The 26,673-nt window shown below is 35.6% G+C and overlaps 2 protein-coding genes across 2 annotated transcripts in view; one reads left to right on the forward strand and one right to left on the reverse strand.

The window, feature by feature from the left end:
* TMEM67 (transmembrane protein 67) overlaps window positions 1-25,628 on the forward strand; it is a 36,232-nt gene extending 10,604 nt beyond the window's left edge. The window contains exons 8-28 of the mRNA XM_049826224.1: window positions 372-526; window positions 647-755; window positions 2,365-2,451; window positions 4,446-4,511; window positions 6,710-6,866; window positions 7,257-7,380; window positions 8,551-8,656; window positions 10,597-10,653; window positions 10,750-10,848; window positions 11,335-11,433; window positions 11,780-11,866; window positions 12,570-12,669; window positions 12,771-12,910; window positions 15,431-15,571; window positions 16,048-16,128; window positions 17,293-17,409; window positions 18,616-18,732; window positions 18,815-18,919; window positions 19,283-19,385; window positions 21,944-22,086; window positions 22,544-25,628. Of these exons, the coding sequence (XP_049682181.1) occupies window positions 372-526; window positions 647-755; window positions 2,365-2,451; window positions 4,446-4,511; window positions 6,710-6,866; window positions 7,257-7,380; window positions 8,551-8,656; window positions 10,597-10,653; window positions 10,750-10,848; window positions 11,335-11,433; window positions 11,780-11,866; window positions 12,570-12,669; window positions 12,771-12,910; window positions 15,431-15,571; window positions 16,048-16,128; window positions 17,293-17,409; window positions 18,616-18,732; window positions 18,815-18,919; window positions 19,283-19,385; window positions 21,944-22,086; window positions 22,544-22,624 (2,274 nt within the window). The 3' untranslated portion in view covers window positions 22,625-25,628. The remainder of the gene's footprint in view (window positions 1-371; window positions 527-646; window positions 756-2,364; window positions 2,452-4,445; window positions 4,512-6,709; window positions 6,867-7,256; window positions 7,381-8,550; window positions 8,657-10,596; window positions 10,654-10,749; window positions 10,849-11,334; window positions 11,434-11,779; window positions 11,867-12,569; window positions 12,670-12,770; window positions 12,911-15,430; window positions 15,572-16,047; window positions 16,129-17,292; window positions 17,410-18,615; window positions 18,733-18,814; window positions 18,920-19,282; window positions 19,386-21,943; window positions 22,087-22,543) is intronic.
* VIRMA (vir like m6A methyltransferase associated) overlaps window positions 1-26,673 on the reverse strand; it is a 696,173-nt gene that overhangs the window by 356,204 nt on the left and 313,296 nt on the right. The window lies entirely within an intron of this gene.

Here is a 26,673-nt window from a genome sequence, read left to right on the forward strand (position 1 = left end):
TAGTTGTCAGTCTTAGGTCTTTGATAGATTCGTCTTTGTCATACAGCCTAAGTGATGTTAAACATTTTGATTCATACTTCATTTTCTAAATGCAGATTTTGACATTTCTGTCATGTCATACCATCTAGCTGATGCAACTAAAATAAACTGAAAAAGCGAGAGCATTGATATGCTGCCATCTCCAGACCTATAAAAATGTGGAACTTGAATAGCTGGGAGAAAATATTAGGTGTTGACAAAACAAAATTACTTTCAAGAAAAAACGAGGGTTTAGGAGTGGCTTATTAAAGATAACATTAATTTTATGATTGCCTTACCAAAAAGAGGGGTAAATAAATACTTTTCTATGTTCTTGTGTTTCTCCACTGCAGTTGTACTCTAATCTAACAGCATGCCAAGCTCTTGGAAATATGTGTGTGATGAATATGAACTCATTGAGTTCTTCAAGTACTGATGCCTGTGGTTTATTTCAGTATATTTATGTCAATACAGCAAGGCTAGGCATTGTTCATTCAATAGCCTTCTGGTAAGTTGCCTTTTCCATAACTTTCAGTCTTTAATAGTGTTTTATAGAAATTATTATTCTAAATGTTCTTTGATGCAAAACATTATGTTTCTTTAGAGAAAACATTGCAATTGTTTTCAGGAGGCATAATCTTCCATGGCTATATTATGGTGATCAACCAGGATTAGCATCCCAAGTGCTTGAGGCAAATCATTTCCCTGCAATCTTCAGTTTTAAAGGAACAGATAAGGTAGGTGTTGGGTAGTAGACATTGGGAAGCGGACATAAAGAGGTTTAGATTTATTACAGATGTGGCTCTACTAAAAATAATTTTTAGTCAGTCAGTGTAACAAAACCAGCGTGAGGTCTTACGGAAGAGGAAGGTGATATTTATGTAAAAAATCTCTAGGTAAGATGATTTTACTGAGTTACACTCGCTTACACATTTGCTTTGCTCACACTTTCATACCCACGTTCTCATAAGGCCAGGATGTGCTTGCTTGAGTGGTCTGACCAGGATCAATTGTGTGTGACACAAGGACCAAGGGATGCCAGCTATTAAGTCCTCATTGTGTCCCCAAGGTTATTCTGGATTGGCAGTGATGAACTAGTAATTAGACAAATCTTTTATACCCCTTAGGAGTTAGTAGTTGTTTTGGCATTGTCCTTTGCTTCAGAGTTTTGTTTACTTCTATCTCTGTAAATCTGAGGCAAAGTTGGTCTTTGTCTTTTTCTCTCCTTTGAAATGTATACACCCTTTTGTCAGTTTTCCTGGTGAGCTAATTGGAAAAAGAGGGGTATATGTGATGCACTGTAACTTTGTTGCCATTCTCCTGCTGCCAAAGTGCAGGGTCTTTTGCTGACAGGTTGTCTGTACTGTGGTTTTATCACAACCCATTTCTCAGCTTTATTGCTGGGAACAGTGTTGTTCTTTATTGCTATGTCGTGTTTAACCCTTTCTTTCTGTTGCTTCTGATGCTTACACGCACCTTTCTATCCCTACTTCATTTATACCAACCTCAATATTTCTGTTACAAATCTCTACAAGCTGAGTTGTATCAGAGATGGATTCAGTCTATTACTTCAGCCTTTTCCTCTTCCTACAGTGAATTAGTGGGGGGGGAAAAGAGGAAAAAAAAAAAAAAAAGAGGTGAGGAAAAACAATCATTTCAATGTTAACAAAGCCAGGTATCCATCCCTGGGAGGAATAGACTGCTTAAGTAGCTTGTTAACTAGCACAGTTTTAAGAAGAAATCAAACAGTAATGTGTTTTATTTTACAGATTCATTGTAACATTAGAATAACTAGACTAGTTTATTCAAGTTAAGCCAATCATAGAAAGTAGTGCTAGAGATAGCCTGTTTGTCCGTTATACTGCCAAATTTATCTTAAGTTTTCTTATTGACTCAGAAATAAAATAATAGGTTTTTTCAGCCATATTCCAAAAGATTGTGTTTTAAGTTAAACAATGTTGCAATGCAGCAATTGTTTTAACAACTAAAATATTTATTATTCTTCCTAACACTGAAGGTCCTGGAAGCCCTCAAGATCCCAGCCTGGTATATGTTAGAAATCTGCATGGATTTCTGATTAGTTTAGGACATGTCTACTTGTGTAGAAGTTCCTTTGGAACTTTCTCCATGTCACCAGTGAAGCTGTAGAAGAATGGTAAAGTATGTTTTTTTAAACAAAGTAAACTAGCGAAACCAAGATTAAAAACATAAAATCAAAGGGGGGAAAAAATGAAGCATTATGCTGGAATTTTTGGGGAAGCATCAAACGATGAGACAGCAATCCCTAAAGTGTTTATGTCCACTTTATGGCAGTTTCATTGTTTCTGTATCTTTTTTCATCATCAGGATGTAAAGCTGCAATTTATTGCAGCCTCATTCGATGCAGCAGGAAACTTTCTTAAATGGCAAAGTGTGGAAGGAGGCATCTTGCAGGTATGTTTGATATTAATTATCTTTTTTTGATACCATAACATTCTGATTGCCTTTACCCAAATTAAGACAAAAGCCAAGAGTTTGGTTACTACACTAGTGACAGTGCATAAGGTAACTATAGAGCTAGATTAGGGACAATAGCCCTTGATTCTTGCTCACAATGATGTCTACAAAATGAAAAGTATAAAGTCAGCAACATTGCCTTCATCCATTGGACCAATTTAAATTTAGAATATTGGAAAGCTCTGAAAAACAGTGCTAGTCATATAGAACCAACAGTCTCTTTCTTCCATTCAGCATACGGTTACCCATGTACATAATTTATTATTAGCCCTCTTTTTCCTGTCAAGAAAAGTGTATCAAAGAATACAGTCTTAGTGCACATATGTTTATAGATGATTCTATGAGTATGTCCCTGTTAGATGCTGTCACCTGTTTTCACACATCATGGGGATGCCAAGCAAATCAGTAGTTACGTCACTGTCAAGAGAGGTAGGAAAACTGATCTACTACCCCATTTTCTTTCAGTTCTCTTGGGATTTTTTGTTTGCTTATTTCTTTTGGTTTTAAATATAAAATGTACACTTTGGCTAACATCTGCCTAGCTTTTTCATAACAGAAAGTTTCAAAAACTTGCTGGGAAACTTTACGTGGAAATGGGGAACACTGGCTAGAAGATTCACAGTGTCCTTGCACACTCTACCCTCAGATTTCAGTGGCACACACACATTCTACTTCAGCAGTACTATGCCATATAGATAGGGAAAAACACAAGTAAGCAGCAAGTGGAAAGTGCAATAGTAATTAGCCTAACAGTTAGCTGAAATTGGCAGCTGTGAAACATGTTACGGAGTAGAATTTGTTTAGCAGTCCAGTGGTGATCTAGGCACTCTCAGCAGTTCCCTAGGCAGGAAACAATAGGAACACTAGCAAGAACAATTGGGAATTGTCTGTCCTCTTTTCTAGGCTCTTCATGTCACTCTTGGAGCATGTAACTTCAAATGCTCCAGTATCTACAGGAGAGCAGCTGACATTCAGGGTTTAGATAGTGACTGCTGTTTATTTTATTACTGTCTCGGGATGAACTGTCTTGCATCTGCCTCTCAGATTTTAAGGAAAGCTAGTGTCTGAGAAAACAGGTTACTAACCCAATTACTGTGCACAGATTTTAAGGTTTATTGGGACACCTTAATTTCCTAAATGCAGAGCTTTTAGTAGCTATCAAAAATCAATGGGAAAGGAATAGCTTTTCTATTCAAAGCCTCTTTTAATGTAATAGATTGTGTGTGATGATAAGACATCACAGTGCTAAAGCGCTGTCAATGTGTAATTGTAGCAATTCCCAGAATTTCAGTTGCACATTAATAGAATTGTGTTTTATGTAAATTGACTTGATTTTCATTTTGGGAAGATGGCTAAGCCCTCCCATAAGTGCCATGCTCATTTAGTTAGAATTTAGCCTATTTTTCTGGGTTCTACTTAGAATGGCTTGCTCTTTGCAGAAAATGTAAAAGTTACATTGAAAAAGGAAAAAAAAAAATCTGTTACTTGCCATGATAACTTTGATCCTCTGAGTATGCTACCTTAAGAGAAGGGGGCCAATATGAATGTGGAGTTTTTTTCTGATGGGATTCTTGGATTTAGCAGAAGCCACCAATAAAGCTTGAGACGGCACAGTGCATTAAACATTCAGTCCCCAAAAAGATTATTTTTGCCTGGTTGGATGCTGCTGGCCACAGATTTCAACTTCAGTGATGAACTGAAAAATACTTTGCAAGTGTGAATAAGCTAAAACAGCATTTTAAGAGCAACAATATTAGTACAATAAATACTTGTGTTTACTCTTCAAAATCAATCCCTTTCTTCTTAAAAAACAGAACAAAATATCTTTTGTGAGAACTGTGAATACATAAACTGCTTGGAGTACCTGTGAATATTTCATGTGAGAAAATGATACCTTTGAATTAACCTAGTTATAATTATGTTTTGTTCAGCTTTGTCCTGATACCCAAACTAAATTGAATGCAGCTTATGCATTTGGAACAACTTACCAACAAAGTGTAAGTAAGAGATAAAATGCTATTTTGAATTAAGTTACTTTATACGTCATCAGTAATTCAGTGCATATTGAAGGACCTCTGGAGTTTAGCAATAAGTTGCAACATGGACTTCTTTCTTGTGAAACTGTTGCTTATTTTAATTTCTTTATTATTGAATGAAATAAATGTGGGTTTTTTTAAATTATTTAACTATACATCACAAAACTTGTGTACTACATAGGATAATCAAAATAAATTGACCTGGCATTTGTATTAGTGAGGTTGCTGACTTATCAGTGGAAGAACACAATGCCTGAATTCTGATAGTCATATGCTTTGTGTCGTAACTTCTAATTTTCCTGCCTCCATCTTTGGCCAGGTTTCATACGGAAAGAAGACATATGCAATCATGTCATGCCTGTATGTTGTCCCATCAACTCTTTAATATATGCCCTGATTTCAGTGAATTTAATAAAGAGATTGAAGGCAAGTTTTAATTGAGCAGATGACTCATCAGAGTAAAGAGATTCTTTAGCTGTCTTAACTATGGAAAAAACTATTGGGGTTTTCACACCTTACTAAACACCAGGAAAGGGAGAGAGGATAGAGCACTTGAGCTTGTGTATATGTAGATGCTAAATTCAGTCAGACATAGACATGGTTCTGCCAGCAGTAAAGCTTCATTAATTTTTTTTTACTTATGTGTTAAATGGAGAGTTAGTAGTCTCTTTGACAGGGGGGTGGAGAAATAACTTCTTTATTTTTATAAAACTCCATATGTGTGAGCAGCATCTAATACCTATATCTCCATTAATATTATTTATTAACTTGTCTGCATTCAAAACTATTCCCCACATTATGGGTTGCAGTGTAAAATAGATAAACTCTGGCTCCTATTTGAGTGGTGTGAAAGTCTTGTAGTGTAATAGCTGTCAAAGCTTTAGTCCTTGAAAAACTGAAGTGTCTACCAAATAATTTTGGAAAATCTTTGTTAAATATTTTTACTCTTCCAAGTTGTTTAATGTTGTTTAAACTATATTTCAGACAGAATGGAAACTTACTTTCTATTTGGGATCATTGAACTAGTCAAGTATGGTTATTCTTTTTTTGTGCTTTTTAAAATGTTATGTATTTGATCTATTGAGTCTGTAGAACCTGTTGTTAAGTATTAACAGCAGTTAGTATTACTGGGTTTAAATATAAACACCAATAAATATTAACTTACTGAGTATTTTTTAACGTGATGATATTCACGGATTGTATGCATCACTTTTTTTTTTTCCTACAGCTTTGGAGAAAACATGGTTGACGTTATATGAGTATTTAAAGAATGCACAGTTGTTCACATATGCAGAAAACTGCCTCTTTTCACATTTAATTTCTTCACACAATCACAGAATGGTTAAAGCAGGCAGAGACCTCTGGATATCATCTTGTCCAACCCCTCTCCTCAAGCTGGTCCACCTAGAGACAGTTGCCTGGGACCGTGTACAGACAGCTTTTGAGTATCTCCAAGGAGTGAGACTCAACAACATCCCTGGGCAACTTGTGCCAGTGTTTGGTCATCCTCACAGTGAAAAAGTGTTTCTTGATGCTTAGAGGGAACCTCCTGTTTCAGTTTGTGCCCATTGCTTCTGGTCCTGTCACTGGGTACTGAAAAGAGCCTGGCTCTGTCTTGTACACCCTTCCTTCAGATAGTTGTGCACATTGATAAGATCCCCCCTGAGCCTTACGTCCAGGCAAAACAGTCCCAACTTTCTCAGCCTTTCCTCATAGGAGAGATGCTCCACTCCCTTCATCATCTTAGTGGCCTGTGCTGGACTATATCAAGTAGCTCCATTTCTCTCTTGTACTGGTGAGCCCAGAACCAGACGCAGTACTGCATGACTTCAGTGTTTGTGTTTCTTGACTTGAGTGTTTATGCTGTTTCAAATTTTATGTCTGTGAAATTTGCTAGGATATTTTTTCCTAATCTGTTGAAAAATGTTAGCAGAGCTTCATTCTCCTCATTAGTCATTCTAGTCAAATGCAGTCATTTCCAAGAGGTTTGTATAAAATCATTAGTACTTTGTAATTGCTTGCAAATAGCTGCAATGCCTTGTCTTTGTGAGAAAGTGGGACAGATTCCACAATAATTTTGTAGGGGAAGATTCCACAACTTGATAAAATCATTAAATGGCTAAAGTGATCTTTCTATTTTAACAATTTTTTTCTTGTAGTGCAAAATTCCAGTTTTGAAGATTTTATCAGATTTTGCTAATCCAATCTTTTATGACCTATTCCTTGAATATAATGGTGACAATGGACAACAATATCTTTGGGCGGTACCAGTTTTAAACTTGAATCTTCAGTACAGTGAAATGTTTGTTAATCAAGGTAAGACTGTCATAGTAACATTTCTGTGAACATAAATAATCTGAATAACTTCAAATAGAAAGAATTTGTGTTAATTACTGTTACTGCATTGTTTAAAGATACCACAACACACCATAACTGGTTTCTGTTTTAAGAATTTAGGGTTTTGGGGGCAAGTTCTGATAGTGTTAAGTGCAAGCTTTGGTTGCATGCACTGGCCCAGTCAATAATATGCACAAATAAAGTAATCTAATTTCACAATGTATTTGTTTAAGTTGAAAATAAATAATTGTACTTCCTGAATAGTTATATTTATTATACAGTTATATGTATCATTTCTAGTATATTTCATTCTTTTTGTGTGTCGAATTAGTTTTTTAAATATTATGTGACTGTCATGTTTTTTCAAAGGCAGTAATATGAACAACTGGCTTTTGACTCGTCGATTTTTTTTGGTGGATGCGCTAAGTGGAAAAGAGAATGACTTGGGAAAACTACCAAGAGTAATTCGGATTGCTAGCAAAATAACAATAAGGTGATTAATTGCATATAATATATAGTACATAGAAAATAAAGCCAAATTTGTGCAGTCTACGTTTTATTGACTTAAAAACTTAAAAGAAAGTTGTTTTATTATGTTGTTTCTCATATGTCCTGTGCTGCTTTTTCCATTGCATACTTTCCACAGGTTGTTCTGATGAGTGAGTGAGAAAGCATAGCATTGACTTGCGGGGGTTAAAATTACTGTGATTACTTCCAGGTGCCTGGATCAGACTATGTATGCATAATACAAGTTAGCAGGCATTCGGTCACATCTTAGAAGCAGGTGTCATCTGGAAAGACCTAAAAATTCCTCTGTTTATTCTTTTTCAAGGTGTATGTTGCTGACTATACAAGGATGCTGTTTCATACTCCACATTCTTTTTTGCAGTGTTTGTACAAACTGTTGCCTATTCTGTTACACAATCCAGAACAGACTTGTAGTCATTTAACTGAAATTGTAAGACTACCTGTTAAGGTTATTACTGATGGTTAATCTCAACTGGAATATGTTTTGGAAGAACCTCTTTTTCTTTATGTAATGTCTTCCTCTGAGATAACTGTCTAAAAATTGAGATATCCCTTCTTCTTTGGCTCTTCTTTACAACTTATTAGTAAAAAAGATTGCTGAGTAGCACTGAGTACTGATCCATACCAGTAATGATTCTGAAGAGTAGTTTAATGTGCTAACTCCATTTGCTGAGAATTAACATATTACATTGTTTCAAACAATAAGGATTAGCTTATGTATCTTAGAAGAATGCCCTCCCATCCTCCCTTCAAAAAAAATATAATGCCAGAAATTCAAAATACCCATAGAAAAGGTCCTTCTGAAATGTTTTGAGAAAAGTTACCTTTTGGAATTTACTTCAATTGCAGCTATCGTAATGTGATCAGTAGGTAAAGATTGATTCAGGTATTTTCTTACAAATAAACGATCCTTCCCAGCTTTTTCTTATTATATATTCGTGTACGTGCCTTTGTACATTCCGGTTGCTTTTCAAATGTGAATTGCCATATCATTGGGTTTGCAACTCACATTTTATTGATCAGCTTGTTCTGTTCATTTAGTATTTTCTTATTAGTACAAGTTTCAATGAATACTTTCCAAGCAAGTGATCCATTTTCTGTATTAAAAATAATACTTCTGTTTGTATTTCTGCAGTATTCGTCTGGTATCCCATACTCAGAGAGGAACTATCTACCCTCCTCTAATTACTATTGCTTACACAGATGTGCTTGTCCAAAATCCTGAAACCCAGAGTGTGATGGTGAGATCTTTGTGCTATCTTAATTGAACTGATTTGTTAATCATATTTTTATTTCTGTTGGAATTCTAGTTGAGTAAACTTGAGGGGGGGTTAAAATAAGCACTTTCTAGTTCTGCTCAGTTATGAAGTTGCAAGTTTTGACTAAAACTTAAAGCTTTTAAAACAAAACAGTTAATAGTATTTTCTTTTTAATTCATCTTGAGTCTTTTTTAACTTAAAATACTTAGAATTTTACATTTGGTTGTGTAATGCTAAATAAGGCTACAGTTCAAATGAAATACACACAGAAAATAACAGGAAAAGTACTTACGCAATGCACTGAAGGCAGCAATATATGCAAGAAATTGAATATATAAAGTAGTGCATTAAGAGGAGGTTGTTAGGGGACAGATATTTCAGGTCACCTGTAGTTTAAGTTAAAATATTGGTAATATATCTAAAACATCCTCTAGTATTTTGTCTGCTGTGTATTTTTTTATAGCACATCTCTAAGAATTAAAGTAAATAATAAAAAAATCCTTAGCCAGAAGGATTGGAGATCAGTTTGGGGGATCTTTCTCTACTGAAAGCCACCAAATTCTGCTGTAGCAGATGCAGAAGGGGACATTTCCTACTTGCACTTTTGCCTGCCATGGTGGGCAGCAGCTCACATGTCCTATTCCTGTGCCTTGTTTGCTTGTTAGGTCGCACTGCTTTAAAAAGTGAAAATGTTGAGCTTAATATAGTAAAATAATCATTCTGCTATTAAAAAAAATTATAATATTAACATTTTCTGCTTATCAACTGTCAACAGTTCAGGCTTCCAGTACAGATAGACGTCTAGCTAGAAACTTCTGGTGCTAGAACCATTCCTTGTATTCCATATTAGCTGCATGAAAGGAAAGAAGAGACAGGGAATTAGAATGATAAAAAAATTAGTCAGACAATTCTTCTCTGCCTAAATGATGTCTTTATTTAACCACAAAACCAGCACTGTTTTTAGAAAATAATTCATTCAAATGGCGATGGCAAGAACAATTGTTTTCAGTTTCTCTATTTTCTGTTATACTATTTCATCCTTACATCTACATCTGATGTACTTAGGTCTTATTAATTTTGGATGTCTTGTTGCATTTAACAAATGTTGTGCAAGTAAAAAATACACTGAATTTCATTCCAAGTTCTATAAATACTGAGATTCTAGTAATTGAGCATGTTTAGACTTAAATCCAAGTGAGGTAATAGAATGAGCTCTGACAGAAACAAATGATTTAGGAAGCCGGGGGGGGGGGATTGGTTTGGGAGGGGGTTGTCCTTTTTTTTTAAATCAAATTAAAAATACTATTCATTATCACACTTGTGTTAACTTTAGCCTTGCGGTGACAAATGCTCAGGCCAGAATGTTATAAAACCAAGATGCAAATCTTTCAGACCAAAGTCAAAATAGGTCTCAGATTAGATAGATATTTAAGCTACAGGGAGCGATTTTGAAGCTGCATGACAATTTTTATTTCATTCAAGGTGGAAAAAAAAATTGGTATCTGAGCCATGTAAGAGCTCAATTTATGATTTTTCATATTGCTGTAATTACATTAAAGTTACTTTTAATCAACACTAATAAAAGTGAAAGTATCAAACCTTTGGTGTCTCCTCTCAGAAGGAAAAAAATTATGCACATTTGAAAGGATTATAATTAGGTACAGCTAGTAACTTGCAGATAGCAGGCATTACTGTTAGTAAAATCTGCACTAAGCATAGCACAAGCACATGCTAGTACTAAGCCTGGCACTGTAGCACACCAGGTCAGATGTATACAGTAAAAGAAGATATATGTTGTCCTTGTATAGTAGCACTGGATGGGAATTCCCACTAACTGAATGTGTGAAAACTACCACTGTCTATAATGGTTGTAGCATTTCAGAATTTCTATGCATATTTACTTTTTGTATCTTAATATTCAGGTTTCCTTCTCAGTCGATTATGAGATGAATCAGTCAGAGGCTCAGATTCAGACCGATGTAAGTTGTATTTCCCCTTAATTTGTCGATATAATGATTTACTTATATTTTGTGTTTTTTTTAAAATATCTACAAATAATTTTTCATTCTCTTCAGATCACGCTGGGTGTTTTGGGTGGGCTCGCAGTGTTATGGTCCCTTCTCAAGACTGCAGGCTGGAAGAGGCGTACAGGAAGCTCTATAATTGATTTGCAGGTATAAACAGCTGGTGACCTAAAAAGGGACACATTTTCCTCTCTTTAAGGAGACTTTTGCTATCATTCCTTGTGATATAACTTTTCTGTTTCTTAAGGTAACTGAAATGATTTCTAGCCTAGGTCCATAGAACTGTGACCTAGAGTTAGGCTCATTGGAGGAAGCAGGTTTTTTGCATTTTTGGGAATTCTGATGTTGTCATTTAGGAAATACTTTTGCTAGAAGTAAAGGTATTTACAGAGCCGTTCTGATCAGTTGAGTGGACTGTTTTCAGATTAATTGTTCTTTGAACAAAGACTAGCATGTAGGCATTTCAGATACTGAATATACCATAAATATATGACCACAGTAGAAAAATTTTGTTCGAGGCTACTTTTCAGTACTGGAGTTCCCTGTAGTATGACCTGCATAAAATTTTATATGAATATACATATGCATTACTTAATTCGTTTTACAGATCTCTACAGTGTGTTTTTATAATTCCAGACAGTTTTGAAGTTCTTACTATTTTATGCTGGAGACCTTGCCAACGTTTTCTTTATCATCACAGTGGGCACAGGGATTTATTGGCTTGTGTTCTTCAAAGTAAGTGTTTTTCCAGATTTGGGTGTTATGAAAACCTATTAATATTATATATATTTTTACACAAAAATTAATTTTCTTTCTTTTTTTTTTTTGCTTTTCTGGTCAGAGTATTGAGGCAAGTTCTATATCATATTCTGGTTTGTGTGCTTAAATTTTTGTGTTCACCTGTTTCTTAGGATTCATTCTACTTGCAGTCTGCTTAATAATCACTTAAAATATTTTACAAATTCAAAATTATTGCATATTAAATATTGAATTTTTCTGAAAAATGTTGTTCACTTTTAAGCATTTAGTATGTTGTTACATATGCCATCCATACTATTTCAATGTAACTTCTCAATTATAGGCTCAGCAGTTTGTCTCTGTCCTTTTACCACTACCATCTCAAGAAGAAGATTTTGTTACATATGTAGCATGTGCATTTAGTTTAAAGGTAAATATTAAAGACATTTCAACATATGCTTCTGTATATTTTCAGCAAGCTTGTTTTTAAACAACTTGTGCAGTTCATTTTATTAGTGTATAGATGTAAACAATTATTTTATTCCAAGAATTAAGTTATTTTTCCATAGAAATTTACTTTGTGGAGTCTTTATAGGGAAACGAATGTCTAAGAAGATATCTATGGAAAATTATTCTTTCAAGAATAAAGGTGTAAAGAAACCCAAATAACACCATATCAAGAATAAAGCAGAATATAAGTGTTGTCAGTTCCTGATTAAAAAGAAGACAGATTAAAATAATTTTGTTTAAACATACTTGTAGAATTCAGAGATTGGTATTCTTTCTTCATGGGACATACAAGTATTTTATTAATTATGGGTATTGAATTGGAGTTCATAATACAGGTTAATATTTTATGGGAAAATGCTTTGACAATTTTTTGGAATTTGTTACTTTGCTGTATTTTCTTCATAATTTTGGACAACATCACATGACTTAACCATTATTCCAAGCTTTTAAATTAAAAAAAAAAAAAAAGTGTCAAAAGTTGGTAACAAAGTTGCAGTCTCAAGTGTAGTCAAGTATATTACTTGTCACATTTAATGAACGACAGGTGCAATGACTGTTTCTTCATCTTTGTCTGTATGCTGTTGCTGTCCGTCCTTGTTATATTTCTCCTTTTTCTTTCTTAGGCTCTGCAATTCTTACAATTGCTGGTTTCACAACTTACTATAGATATTTTCTTCATTGACTGGGAAAGACCTAAGGGCAAAGTTCTTAAAGCAGTTGAAGGTAACTCAGACTGTGCTTGTTTGTATAAACAGCTGTGGTTAAATTTGGATATTACTCTCAGGTATTAAATTTCAGAGCTTTATTGTATGTATTCTTTTTAGGTGAAGGTGTTATTAAAAGTGCTGCTGCACCTGTGAGCATATGGAGGACATATTTTATAGCAAATGAATGGAATGAAATTCAGACAGTGAGGAAGATAAATCCCCTCTTTCAAGTGCTTGCAGTTCTTTTTTTTCTGGAGGTATTATTACTACAATTATTATTGTTACTGTTAGTAATTTTTTATGATTCACAACCAAACTATAACACAAGGGTCTGGTTTTTTAATTCTTGCATTCTCTATGGTAATAGTGGATGACCTTCAAGTTCACTTGAAAACATGTAACTTAGTAAAATAATTATTTTAATACAACTTTTAATTTATATGTATGTATATATAGGTCATTGCAATATTTCATTAAGGAAGACTTTAAAAAAAAACAAAAAAACCCAAAAAAAACCCCTTTCATTACCTTAGAGACCTTTGTTAGTTTTGTTTGGATTTTTTTAATGTAATGAGTTATCCCAATGGCTTAAGAGACTGATAAATCTGTGTACACACCCCATTCTGTATTTGCCTACTGGCTCCCTCCTGCCACAGTCTACAGCTTCATTTCTGGTTTCATACTTATCTGAACTGAGCTTCCTTCCTGCTAATTTGCTGTAGTGACCTTTTATAAAGTAGGAAATGAAATGTGCCAGTTCTGTTACTGATGGTATAACACGAAGCAGGATGCCTTCAGTTACAGTTTAAGGATATGTGAGAAATTGTGCTTTAGCTATTCAGAAACGTTTTTGTTTGATTCTTCTGTAGTTTGGTAAGTACTTTTATTTTGGGAAGTCTTCTTAAAGCGTGTCGCATATAGTTGTTTATGTGAGGTTCTTTTACATATTTTTAATACTTTTATTCATTTTTATAGTCCTGTTTTTAAATTTCCTATTTTTCTTTTAAATTAAATACAGTAAAATACCCCAAACTTTGCTCATTCACTACATCAGTATTTTCGCTGTTGGTAAATACAGACCAGGACCAACTTAGTTGCCATGTTACAAGGAAGGAATGGGAGAAAAGAGAGCACATATTCCCAAAACTAACTAATCTCCTCAGGTTACTCTTCATAGGCTCCTGATATTACTAAAAGGAAGAGGCTACTCCTAGTAGAGAGTGATTAACATCTTGTTCTATAGCTCCTGCTATGAATTTCCCTCTGGAGAATCCCTTTCTTGCCACTGGAAAGATACCTAAATAGGCTAAAATTGGTGTTTGTGAAAACCTCAGATAATCTTTATAACTTTCATTGTCATGGTGGAGTTTGGAATGTAGTTTCCCTAGAAGCGTAATGCACGGCATAGATATGGCAATCAGCTGCTCACTACAAGGGGGAACTTGGGTATTGCTCAAAACCTGTCTTCTTGGGTTAGCAATTTTGATAAAGTGACTGTTCATTTCTCATTAATCATGGTGACAGGCTGTACAGTAGTAGAAAACGAGCCAGGAAAAGTAATAGTTGGAGGAAGTTGGGAAGTGTAGAAGGAGTCTCCCTCCCCTCAGGCCTCATGCCGGGCACCAAAGCAGCCGCTGGTTGGCACTGGTTGCCACGGCAGTGTTGACTAACTGGCTAGTGCAGATAGCACTCTAGCAGAAAAACTTTTCAATATGGTACTGGGTCTGGCTGGGATGGCGTTAATTTTCTTCATAGCAGCCCATAGGGTGCTGTGTTTTGGATTCGTGGCTAAACCAGGGCTGATAACACACCAATGTTTTGGCTATTGCTGAACAGCGCTTGCACCCCGTCAAGGCCCCCAGCGAGTAGGCTGGGGCTGCACAAGAAGCTGGAAGGAGAACACAACCAGGACAACTGACCCCAACTGACCAAAGGGGTATTTCATACCATATACCATCATGCTCAGCAGTAAAAATGGAGGGAGGGATTTTCTGGGGACTGGCTGGGCATCGGTCTACTTGTGGGAGGTAGGTAGTGATTGATTGCCTTTGCATCACTTGTCGTGGAGGGTTTTTTCACCTTCTTCTTCCCTTTTCCTTCTTTTTAAACTGTCTTTATCTTGACCCACAAGTTTTCTTGCTTTTGTTTTTCCTGTTCCCTGTCCCGCCGTAGTGGGGGTCAACCCACCACAGGTATGTTTCTGGTGCAGCTTCAGTTCTGAATGATTTTCACAAAATTTTCACGTCTTTAATCAAGACATAGTGTTTCTCTCATATTTTTTATTTGGGAACTTTCACTAGATTGTTTATTTAAAATGGATTCAGCCATACCGTGGAGAGAAATATATTTCTGTTCAATAAAAACAAAAAAATCAGTTTGTTACATTTGCAAAACAGATTAAAAAAATGTTTTAACACTGGAACATACAGGACCAAAAAGCTGAAATTTGGCAGAAATAATATCCCTATGCAGTCTAACAGTAGAATCTTCTGGAGTTTTTCAGTAGAAGTCAATGTTGACTTTTTGTGAGATTTAGCTGCGTATGTTTTTGAATTTATGTATCAACACACATATGTACAGTTTATGTTTTTAATTATGTTTCTCAGTAGTAACACTGGATCACACAATTGGGCTCTATCATAGTGAACATGCTACTATTCCCAGCTCCATTTTTCCTAATTTTTTCTTCTTATTTCCTGTTAGGATGGAAACAGCAGAGTCATAATTAATACTATTCATTGCCTCATGTTGTTATGTTGACCTTCTTATCTCTTCAGGTGGTAGGATTTTCAAACCTGGCTTTAATGGATTCTTCTTCTAGTCTTACAAGAAGCAGTGAGAGTTTCATAGCTCCTTGGAGCCGTATTTTAAGATTTGGTGTGTCTGCTGCACTCTGGCTAGCTATTGCCTTCTTACAGGTATGCAAAACACGTGACATACTGAATTATCATTTTCAGGCCAGTTCTTGGAAGCTAGAATATATCACTAGGCAATCCGTAGTACGTATCATAGCATTGGGTGTATTCTTAACTATTTTGCTTGATCTAGATTTTTAGCTGCTTTAGCATGGTACACCTTTAGAACTCAAAATGAATCTTCTGAGCTGTGAGACATCTTACCTTGTAGTCAGAATTTTAATTCTCTCAAAGATGTGAATTTATGCAATCGCTTTGTTTTGTTTTAAACAACTTTGAAGCATCTCGAAGCTCAAAATGAAAAGCAGGTTATTGCTACAACTTTACTTACAGGAAGGATGTTGATCCCATTTCAGAGTCCAATGCAAAGGTGGCCCCTACAGAAGTCTGTAATTTGTGGGTGTTAAACTGTGAAGTTAACTGCTTAATGAAGTCAATTCTGATGAACTAATTAAAAAAATGTGGTTTATTTATTTCAGATTATATTTTTTTCTGTGTTTTATGAAAGATTTGTTGAAGATAAGATAAGCCAATTTGTTGATTTATGTTGCATGAGCAATGTAAGTATTTCTTTGTCTCATTTGTACAGTGGCATTTTTAATAGAATAATACATAATATATGAGTATTAAATAATATTTATTCATTTAATTTAATCAGAGATTCCTAGCTAACAGCAAAAGTCAGTGTTTCTTTCAGCTCACTTTATTGGTGCAATCTACAGGAAGATTTCAGTTAAATTTGGAAAAAGATTCTGGAACCATAGGTGTCAATGTTTTCTTCTAGACGTGGGATTTTTAGGTTGTTTTTTGAAGTTAAATTGGTTACATGTGCTCATACAGAATTTAAAAGTAACAAAGTATGACAGAAATTAGGTCTGGAACCATTTGCTGCTGTTCTGTCTAGTGGTTTGCATTTTAGTGCTTTTGTCTTACAGACACAGCCATCTTGGTTTTATTTAATATGTTTATGTTCAGTTTGCTCCTATCCTGTGGTTGTCCCTCAACCACTGAAATTCATGGTTGTCCCTCTTGGAGAGTTATCACCTTTTTCATGCATTTTTGCTTACTTGCATCTGAACTAATTCCATTTCTCTAGTTTAAACATGGGCCTTGAAGCAGGCTTTCCTTATTAACCTTTACTGCAGGCTTTCCTTATTAACCAAAGAAGAGTGCAGTCAGAACACATTGGATTATCTCATTTGTCCAGAACTTTTTAAAAATACAGAGATTAACCCCTTTTATCAGCCTTTCCAGCCTTGGTTATTCCTCTTCTGTGAAACACCCATGTAGTCCATGGGTTGAAGAGAGAGTTAATTTTGTGGTTTATGTGATATATAAGCATGGCATTCTACTGAATGAAATTCTGTTAAATACAGTCTCCTAGGAGCTCAGCTGGAATCATGCATATGTATTCTGTATCACAGAAATAACTTTTGAATCAAAATAAAAACTAATAACTTTGCTTTAATTTTTTGGCTCTGTGGAATTAAGTAGTGATCCTTGCTGTTGATAAACTAAAGCTGGTTTGTGTTTCTAGTTAAACATACATAAAACTAATCAGTAAAAGAGTTATTAAATATTTTTCTGCCGTATTTATTTTGGTACCTGCCTACTTTGTATTTCTAGAAGGGCTAGTCTTGCTGATCTCCTCTGTGAATTCAAAAGTTCAAAAATAAAATTATAATGTTTAATTAAAGTATTCTTCTTTTCCCCATCTCTTTTAGATTTCAGTGTTTCTCTTGTCACACAGCTGCTTTGGTTATTATATCCATGGTCGGTCTGTGCATGGACATGCAGATACCAATATGGAAGAAATGAATATGAACCTAAAGAGAGAAGCAGTAAGTAAAAGTATTAAAGTTTACACCTGCTCTAATTATTTATTTTATAAAAACCGCGACACCTTTTCATTATGGATCTGCATTTATGCATTACATTGCACCAAGTTATGATACTTAAAAGATACCAACTGTTGGTGTATAAATACATGACTCAATAGTTCTTTTAACTAGCTGTTCATCTTTCTTCTTCTTCACTACCTCTTCTTCTCTGTTACTTCTTCAGATTTCATAGATATAAAATTGCTGGTTTTCTAAAATTTTTTTTCATGTATTTAAGAACCTTCTTTTTGATATTGAAGCTTTTCATAAGCTCATGGCCGCATTCAAAAAGATGCATACCAAAAAGCTTTCATAAAGAGGCAAATCTGAAAAACTAAGAAACAAACATCTACTCTTCCAATAAGTTCTTTTATTCCATCTTTTCTGCTGTGGTAATATAACCTATTCTTTACAGAGATCAATTTGAAGAAGTATTTTTTCTAGTTTGTCCTATGTTGTATCTGTGCTGCAAGATCAGGCAAATGTAAAATGTCTAATACACGATTGGAGCACTTTGCACTAAATTTCATGATATCTTGCATCTTCATAGGGACCAGTAGGAAGAAAGTCCTTTAGACAAAGGATATTTCTATTTCAATGATTAGTGGACAGAAAAAAACATAACCATATGAAAATTAAATCTCAAACTTGAAATGTAGAGGAATACTTTTAATAATATTTTTTACTTGTGTGTTCCTATAATTTTTTCCTGATTGCTTATTTTAATACAATTTTGGGGAAAGCTGTTTTTTCCCTATGGAGATGTCGAATTTTCTGTTTTCTCAGGGTTTTTTCAGATTCATTAAATGTGACCTGAAAAAACATATGGAAAAAAGTCAGGAATCCAAAGCACAAAAAAAGCAGGACAAGTACAGAACAAACAATAAACATAAAAGAAAGGTCTTCAGGGTGAATGTCAAAAGATGTATTAGAAGCTATTGAACTGAACCCAGGTGAAGAGAGGAATATGACTTTGTGACAGCAGGGGTCAGAATTTCATGTCCGAAGAAAATCTTGCTCTAATAGAACCACAGGTGCAGTGGATTCAAATACTTAGAGATATTAAGTACTATGTGTACATGAAAGAGAGGAAATTAAAAGCTTTAGACTTTTGGTGGTCTATGAATGACATTAGTAATGTTAATTTACATTGCTTTAATTGTATAGGAAAATCTATGTAGTCAGAGAGGTTTGTTACCAAACACAGATGGCCAGACATTTCAGATTTCCATTTCAAGAAAAATGCGACTGCACTATGACAGGATTCATGAAACCCTGACAAGAGTAAGTGAGATATTTGTATTCTGTAAAAGTTATTTAAAATACGTAATTTTTCTGCTGAAGTCATGGTCATGTTATATTTCAGAAACGTGGTCCTGCTAGGCTTTTGGACTCATCTGCAAATACTTTCGAACAAAGCACAAGGGCATACAACACCATGAACAAATTTCTCAATTCTTTTATTGATCACGTATGTATGTTGACATTACTTTAGTAAGGAAAATATAATTATAGTAAGAAGAGACTAAAAATTCTAAATCTGAAAGACTGTAATTTCTCTTTTAGCATATATCCTTAAAGACTTGTTTTTAAAGACTTTATGGCAACTAGAACAGTGCTTCATTAAACAAAAATAAAATTGGAGTACTGTCCAACAGTGCAGCCTGCCCTTAAAAATGACAAATCCTTTTTTGTTATGTACTTATTTTTGTCTTGGAATAGAACGGTGCTTTTTGTCATTCATAAAGGTCTAAATAGCTGTACTTCACTTTGTAACAAGTACTTTTCCTTTGAAATCATAAAACAAGCAGTATTGGTTTTCCTTTTCTTATAGGTTCATAAAGAAATGGATTATATTGTTAAAGATAAGTTGCTGCTTGAACGGATTCTTGGCATGGAGTTCATGGAACCACTAGAGAAAAGTATTTTTTACAATGGTAAAAAGATTTGTGACTTGGTATTTGTACTATTATAAGTATGTAGGTTTTGTGTAGATTTCTTTCCCAAGATTTACAATCTAAACTGGACTTACAGCAGGAGGGGTTATTAAATGACCGCTTGTGAGGGAAGTATTTAAGAGAAGGTCCTCAGGTTACAGAAATCCTATTTATAATTTGTCGCTGGACTCCAATGTTTTTTCTTTTAGGCAACTGAAAGTATACTGTGTAGAGACATACGTGTGTCTACGAAGTGCTCCTTTGACTTGCTATCTAGATCCACTATCCACTTTGTAAATGAAAAGAAGACCCACAATATTTAAATAGCTCCATGCCATTTTTTTTAGTATAGAACCAAATTTCTTATGAAACAATTAAAAGTACAGAAAGACAATTTCTTCAAGGAGTATATTGATCACAGTGAGGACATTTTAGTGGAATACTTGATGCTAATACACCACTCATCTTTACAGACTCCACTAAATTATTTGGGTTCTTGAATATTTTATTTCAAAGCTTTTTAAGCATTGCCAATACCTACAGCAAAAATGAGTATTCCAGCAGAAATAGGGATGACGCCAGTTCTGATTCTGGTCCCTGGAGCTATGCAAAATCAGACAGACTTGGGTTCTCCAATGCATCGTCCTGAATCCCAAGCCCATGCTAAACCTAGCCATAAGTATTTCCAAGTGACCAGTACACGTGTTAAACAGATTTAGATTTAGTGAAAGTTCTTGACCATATCTCAGCCTTCAACCTAGGTTCCTAAATTGGAATCCCTGGAAGATTGAAGCTGTGAAACACCAAGGCTTTAAAAACCTTAACCTATTCGTAATTACTGCCAGGTGACCATATCTGCATCACTGGAATCCTCACCCAGTGTTAGGTCTTCCACTTCCTCCACTTACAAGGTTCTGAAACCCTGAGTCCTGGTCTCCTCCTAGTAACAGATGCGGTCTGGGGACCAGTATCCACACTGCAATGAAATATGAGCTGTGAACTTAGGCCTGATACCAGTCTGCTTTCTCAGTCTCTGAGCTGTACAGAATCCCTCAAAAATTATCTTTGAAAACCTTAGTTCAGACCCTGATTCTACCCCTAACCATAAATATGGCCATCACCTGCGTGAAAACTAAACATTAACTAGTGATCCAAGATGATGCAAGCCCTCATTCTGAGTCCCTTAAGTACTTGGCTCTCCAGCCTCACTGTTCAAAAAATCTAAACCTTATCAGAACTGTAGTGCAACACCTAGATGTTACCAGATGACCATTACACATCCTAAACATGTCATTATTCTTATATAATAGCAAGCCGCAGATTACATCACTGAGCTGTGCAGAACTTTTCCTGCTCTATGACACTGGGGCTGCAAAAGCTGAAGCCTAATTTGAATCTCAAACCTTGCTATATAATCAGGAATGCAGCACATGCTTTCAAACTAGCCATGGTTGTAGTCTGATATTTTTGCTCAGTCCAGACATCTGAGCTACACCTAATTCATTAAAGGTTTGGGGTCTCCTCCCCTGTCATGGTGAAGCACTATCTTTAGTAATAAACGTTGCCAGATAGCCAGTATCTGCCTTAAAACTATAACTAGGGCTTTCTTCAGCCTCAGTCTGTGATTCCACGCCTTGCAATATCAGTCGTTCCAAACCCTATTCTAAACCCCAGGTCTACTCAGCCATAAATATTGTCAGGTGTGCAATGTCTGAGTTAGAATTAAGTGTATAAGCAGTATTCAACAGAGGTTTGGTTTGACTGCCATTGTTTCAAAGTTCATAATCGTAAGCATTGATACAAATACATTGTTTGATGGTTTAGATTGCCATGGTTTCCAGTTTAGATACACATCAGGATTTCATGGCAGTAGGACATAGAAAATTTGTAATGAAAATATGCTGTTTCCAATAAAACCAGCATTAGGCATTTTCCTGAAAAAGTAGAAAGAGGGAAAAGAATCTATTTTCTGTAATTGTTTATTTTAAGTGTTCTTTTCTCTTTTGAAAGTGGTGCTTTTTGATAAAATAAAGAAGTGGATAAGTGGTCTAGACTACTTTGGCTATGAAGAAGGTATTTTAAGCTTAAAAGACCCATTTCCTGGGAAAACTGTTAACCAATGAACAAAGATAATGTTAAGCTCTGAACTTCCTCCTAAGTAAGGCTTTAAGCATATGTTTTTATTATTTTGTTGAGTTGGGGCCAGAGGTAACACTTGCTAAAAATTTTAGTGACAAGGAAGTTACATCTGCTTCTTGTTCAAACCAGCCTTTTTTAAACAAACTGATTGAGATTTCAGGAGTGAATAAAGTTGCATGTGGCACGTGGGCTTTTCCTATTGTTTTCCATCAGTATTAAGCCATTTTATAAGTTAAAAGGCTTGTACTATTTTGCTTAAATAGAATGACATAACTAGCTCTTATGATGCCATAGAATGCCATAACTAGCTCTTGCTCTGACTTTCCTTTTTCTTACCAGCTTTCTCAGCGTGGACTGATGAACTCCACAAACTTACACTTCACAGAAATAATTTTTCAAAAATTATTTTCTTTCTGTAGATGAAGGACACTCTTTCAGTGACGTTCTCTATTACGGCAATGAGACAACACTGCTCATCTTTGATATCCTGTTTTTCTCCATTGTGGATCTGGCTTCCCAAAGTTTTGTTTTAGCAGCTATTCTAACATATTTGCAACAAGAGGTAAATTTCAGTTTAAGAACAAAGTAATATTTTAAAAATGTGGGTTAGTATGGAAGTTTGTATAGTTAACTAGATAATTAAAGCAGTAAGTTAGCAGTACGTGGTGACAGAAGATTATACTGAGAGCTTATAAAATAGTTTTTTGACTTTTTTTTTGTCAAATAGGCTTGTGAGAAATTAATTTTATTCACATGCCTGTCATGAATAAAGAGGCTACAAATAACTTTCAATGGAAAACACAAATATCTGTTACAATTAATCACACATAATTATATCATATTTCAGTGTGGAAAGATATTGGAAAATGTTTCAAAAATGCTAAAGGGAGTTGAGCATCCAATTCACTCATGTTATTTAAAATTTAAAGATAATATGAAGTTATTATTTTATGTTAGGTACTGAAACATACTGGTTTAAGTATTTCTTCATTAATACATTTTTTCTAAAATGTTCTTAGGCATTTAGGTTTATTCGTAATACACTTGGGCAGAAGAATTTGGCATCCAAAACCTTGGTGGATGAAAGATTTCTCATTTAATTGAGAAGATGAAGAACTTTGTTGAGGAGTTAATCATGGAAACTATGTCCACAATCAAAGCATCTCAGACCAGCAGATTAATTGTGCACTTTTCAATAATAATAATGTAGTGTTTTTGAAATTTTATCATTTTTTATATTGTGTGCTATTAAGCTTTACTTTTGTGTATTTACAAATATTTTTTTTAATTTGTGAACACTAAGCCATAGCCCTTTAAAAAAAGAAAGGTACATGAAAATAAGACAGAAGTAAGCTTACTGTTGCTATTATTAGAATAAGATAAAAAAAAAGTGACCGCTCACTTTGAGGTGATAATTTGAGCATTCTGGTTGGCAGGAGAGGTTGTCATCTCTTAATTTTTCTCAAAATCCTTTAACTCTTTTTTCTTTTTCTTTTTTTTTTTTTTCCTTCTTTCATTTATTTTGAGGTATAATGTTTAGCAAACATATTTCCAGTTTTACACAGCACAGGACTTGTTCTGAATTAAGTTAATATTTCAAGAGGATTTTTTAAAGATCACTTATTTACAGCAACTCCAACTTGAAATTTTAACTTTTCTTTATTGTGTCGTAGTATTCTATCCTTTTGTCTCTTCTCTTGGAGTTTATCATTGTTTTTCTTGGGTGTGGCCTACACGTGACAAAGTTTCCGTGTGTTTGAGATACAGTAGTGTTACAGCAATGCAGAAAAACAGGCTAGTTATGATAGTGCAGAGGAGATGGTTATAGGTATTTGGGGTTTGTTCCTGATCTTCTGTCACCTGATGCGAGATGCCCAGGGAAATAACAGTAATTCTTCTGTGATGTCTCCACACAAGTGAAATAGAAGCAATTGTTGTTCTCTTTTTAGAAGTGTTTTCACAGGTGCCTATATATGCTCATGTACCTCTGTCTCTCTTAATTTTCTGGCTTTATTATCTTTAGATATAACACAGAGACCGTAGTCATTTTACCATCCTCATATTTTTGGAATTTAGACAAGTTAATAATTATTCAAGTGCCACTTATTAAGTGTTAAGGGAGATTATGAATGGCCTTCAAAACACCTTAAAGTGAGGTGTCTACCTCCCATTTATATCTCTAAAAAGTCTCTATACCTTTTTAAAATTATGTTTTTCAGTAAATGATTAAACATGAATAATGTTTGCTGTTTTTACAACTGTTACTTGTCTTTAGATGATTCAACAAGGGACTGTCACCAGCAAAAACACCATGAAAATGTAAGTTGAGGTTAGCAAGCTTATTCCAAAACAGAGACTGAGGACATGATTAGTTGGACCTGGCAGATTTCTAATGTAGACATGCTTATCTGAGTTGAAGCAACGTTGTATTTCAGGTGTTTCTTGGCTTCATGAAGAAGAACATGTTCTCCTGTTGGTATCATATCATATCATGATATTAAACTTCCAGTAACATGGACATAAATCTCAGGGTCACTATTGCTCTAATGCATTTGCTCTTGGTGTTGCAAAACCTGTGTAGCTTGCTAGTCCGATATAGTTGCTATTAACTGATAGAATGTGTCTGCCAGTAAGGTAGATAACTGAAGAGTGGATTTTCAGTGGGACATCCATTTAATAATATGCAGTTTAGCATGGGCATTTCCATGTGATGCTTTCCTTACTTTTGTCTGCTTATGTGCACAATTCTTAGTTTGTTGGTGCACATTAGGTTCTGGATCCGCTAAAACAGCCGAAAATCAAATTTCCATTGAGTACCATGACTGTATGACTTCATTAGTTGTGAGTTTTCTGTCATATTTCTTGTCAGTGATCTACTGAGTGCCAAAACTGTAAACTAAGCTAAGGAGCCATCTGAAAAATGGTCTGCAGTAGGACATTTGCAAGGCAAAGTTAGGCTCACATGATGTCTTGTGTATTTCTTTGGTCGATATCTTTGCATAGCAAAACTAAACTTTCCAGATCTTACAAGTCCTACTGAAATGTCAGTGTACAAGAGGAAATACAATCTTTCTCATGTGACCATATTTATTCAAGGAGACTGGTGTAACTAAAGAGTTGTAGAAAGTTGCTGTGGTCTGTAAGTGAGCAAGTATTACCCTAATGAATAACCCTAATACAGGTCTTTTCTCACTGTCACTTTCCAGCAATAGTACTGTGCATCATTGACAATGCTAACAGGCAGAAGGTTTTTCTCTGTGTGACTTCTGAGGATGTGTTCATAGTCATGAAGTTATTCTAGGGAACAGAACCACACTTCAAACATACCTCTTCCAGAATGGTCTGATTTATGACCGACTTCAGTCAGAATAAAACGTAGTAACCAGACCCAGGTAAACCAGGGAATGTCTGCAAGCAAAATGAAGATGCGATTGTGCCATCTGTAGACACAGACATACAGTTTTACTTAGTCTAGTACCAGCAGAAATGGAGACATCTCAGCATGTGGGCTGTCACTCTGTACCCTATTCTCAATGCTTTTGCTAACCAGGTACACCTTTCCATGCAAAAATCATGCTTTGAGTTTGCTTTAGATATGCCTTTAATTATCTCCTGCCAGAAGGGCATGTGAAAGCTTTAATGACCTTGCAATTTGCAAGAACTACTGCTAGAGGCAACTCTTGTTACAGATAAATGATAAATTCATCTAAAAATGTCGTCTCAAAACAGTTCAGTCGGTTGGCCCCTTCTTGCTTCTCGGTGCACACGCTACTCTGTTGTGTTTTATTTTTCCAGGTCATTTATCTCAAATGTTAACATAGCTAACATAGGCACTCTACATGATTTAGGAAATAATTACAGGAGTCAAAAGCTTCAGGAGTTCATAGAAGCTTTTCTTCATTCTTGCTGTCCAGTGAACACTTGAAACAGGTTGACTGCGCTTTGTTCTCCTATTGCTTGGTATTTGTTCAAGAAATAGCTCTTGTGATTGTATTTCTATTGCTTTTTTAAAATTAATGTGCAGCTACCATGTGTTGTTCATGTGAAGAGTGTCTTTCAAGTTTCTAAATGTTTTATTTAATAACATAGCATTTCAAACCCTCATATCTGTCCCTCTGAGCAATAAAAAAATTTTCAAGGATTGGATAAGTTTTTTTGCACTTGTAAATCAGGTGACCCAAGCCTACAACATGCTTTTCCTTCCATGAACATGAGAGGTTTCAGAGTAGGGCAGGAGGCTGCTACTGGCCCTGCAGTCCAGAGAAGCTCTGTCAGGACAAGCATAAGAAAGGGATTTTGCAGTCGGCGTGGCAACGGAGGGTACAGTTTTGGATAGCCACAACTAGTGGAATGAGATGGTTGCTTTTTGCCAAGCGTCTTGGGGGTTAGATATCAAAATAGTTAATTCCACAAATAATTATAACTTGCATATACAGACAAGGTACACTAATTTCAAGAATATGTTTAAAATTCACAGGTTTCATTTACTAGCAAGGACTTGATTGATTTATGGTTTACTACAGCATTCATTTTAATGGTAGGGGCGGCTGTGTGTTTGAGGTAAATCGTACCAGAGGTGAGAGGTGCAACTGGCATGACGCTCGGAATTTCACCATGCCCATCAGATTGCTGCAGCATGGGCAGCGCGGTGATGCCATCTGAGCCAACTTCATGGGGTTTTCTGTTTGTTTTCACCCTGAAAGGGAGTGTCTGAGCAGTAGATGACTAGGGGAGAGTGACACTGTGATATGCTTCTATGAAGATCACGAGTAAATGGGGATGGTGGAAGGAGGTAACTATCAAACCTCTCAAAACCGGTCTCCCTCAACACCACCTGCTTTCCCCTACGTCTCTTCCTTTCTCTAGCCAGGGTCCCAGTATCGCACCCTTTTCTTCCGTACCTTTTCAGCATTTAAAAGCACTAATCCCCTGTCCCTCTCTCCTGTGCCTCGAGCTGGTGCCTCCGCGTGGTGCCTGCCACGGCCCCTTGCTTCGCCCCACCGCCTTCAGCTGACGTGCAGGTCCTGCCCCTGCCTGCCCGCCCGCGGGTCTGGCAGCAGGGCTCTCTCCGCTGGGGCAGTCGCTGCCTGTCCCCGCTTCCCTGGGCAAAGGAGGGAAACGCAGCCTGGCAGGCCAGAGGCTGAGGGGA

This window comes from Accipiter gentilis, chromosome 2 (assembly GCF_929443795.1).
Source record: "Accipiter gentilis chromosome 2, bAccGen1.1, whole genome shotgun sequence".
Lineage (NCBI taxonomy): Eukaryota > Metazoa > Chordata > Aves > Accipitriformes > Accipitridae > Astur > Astur gentilis.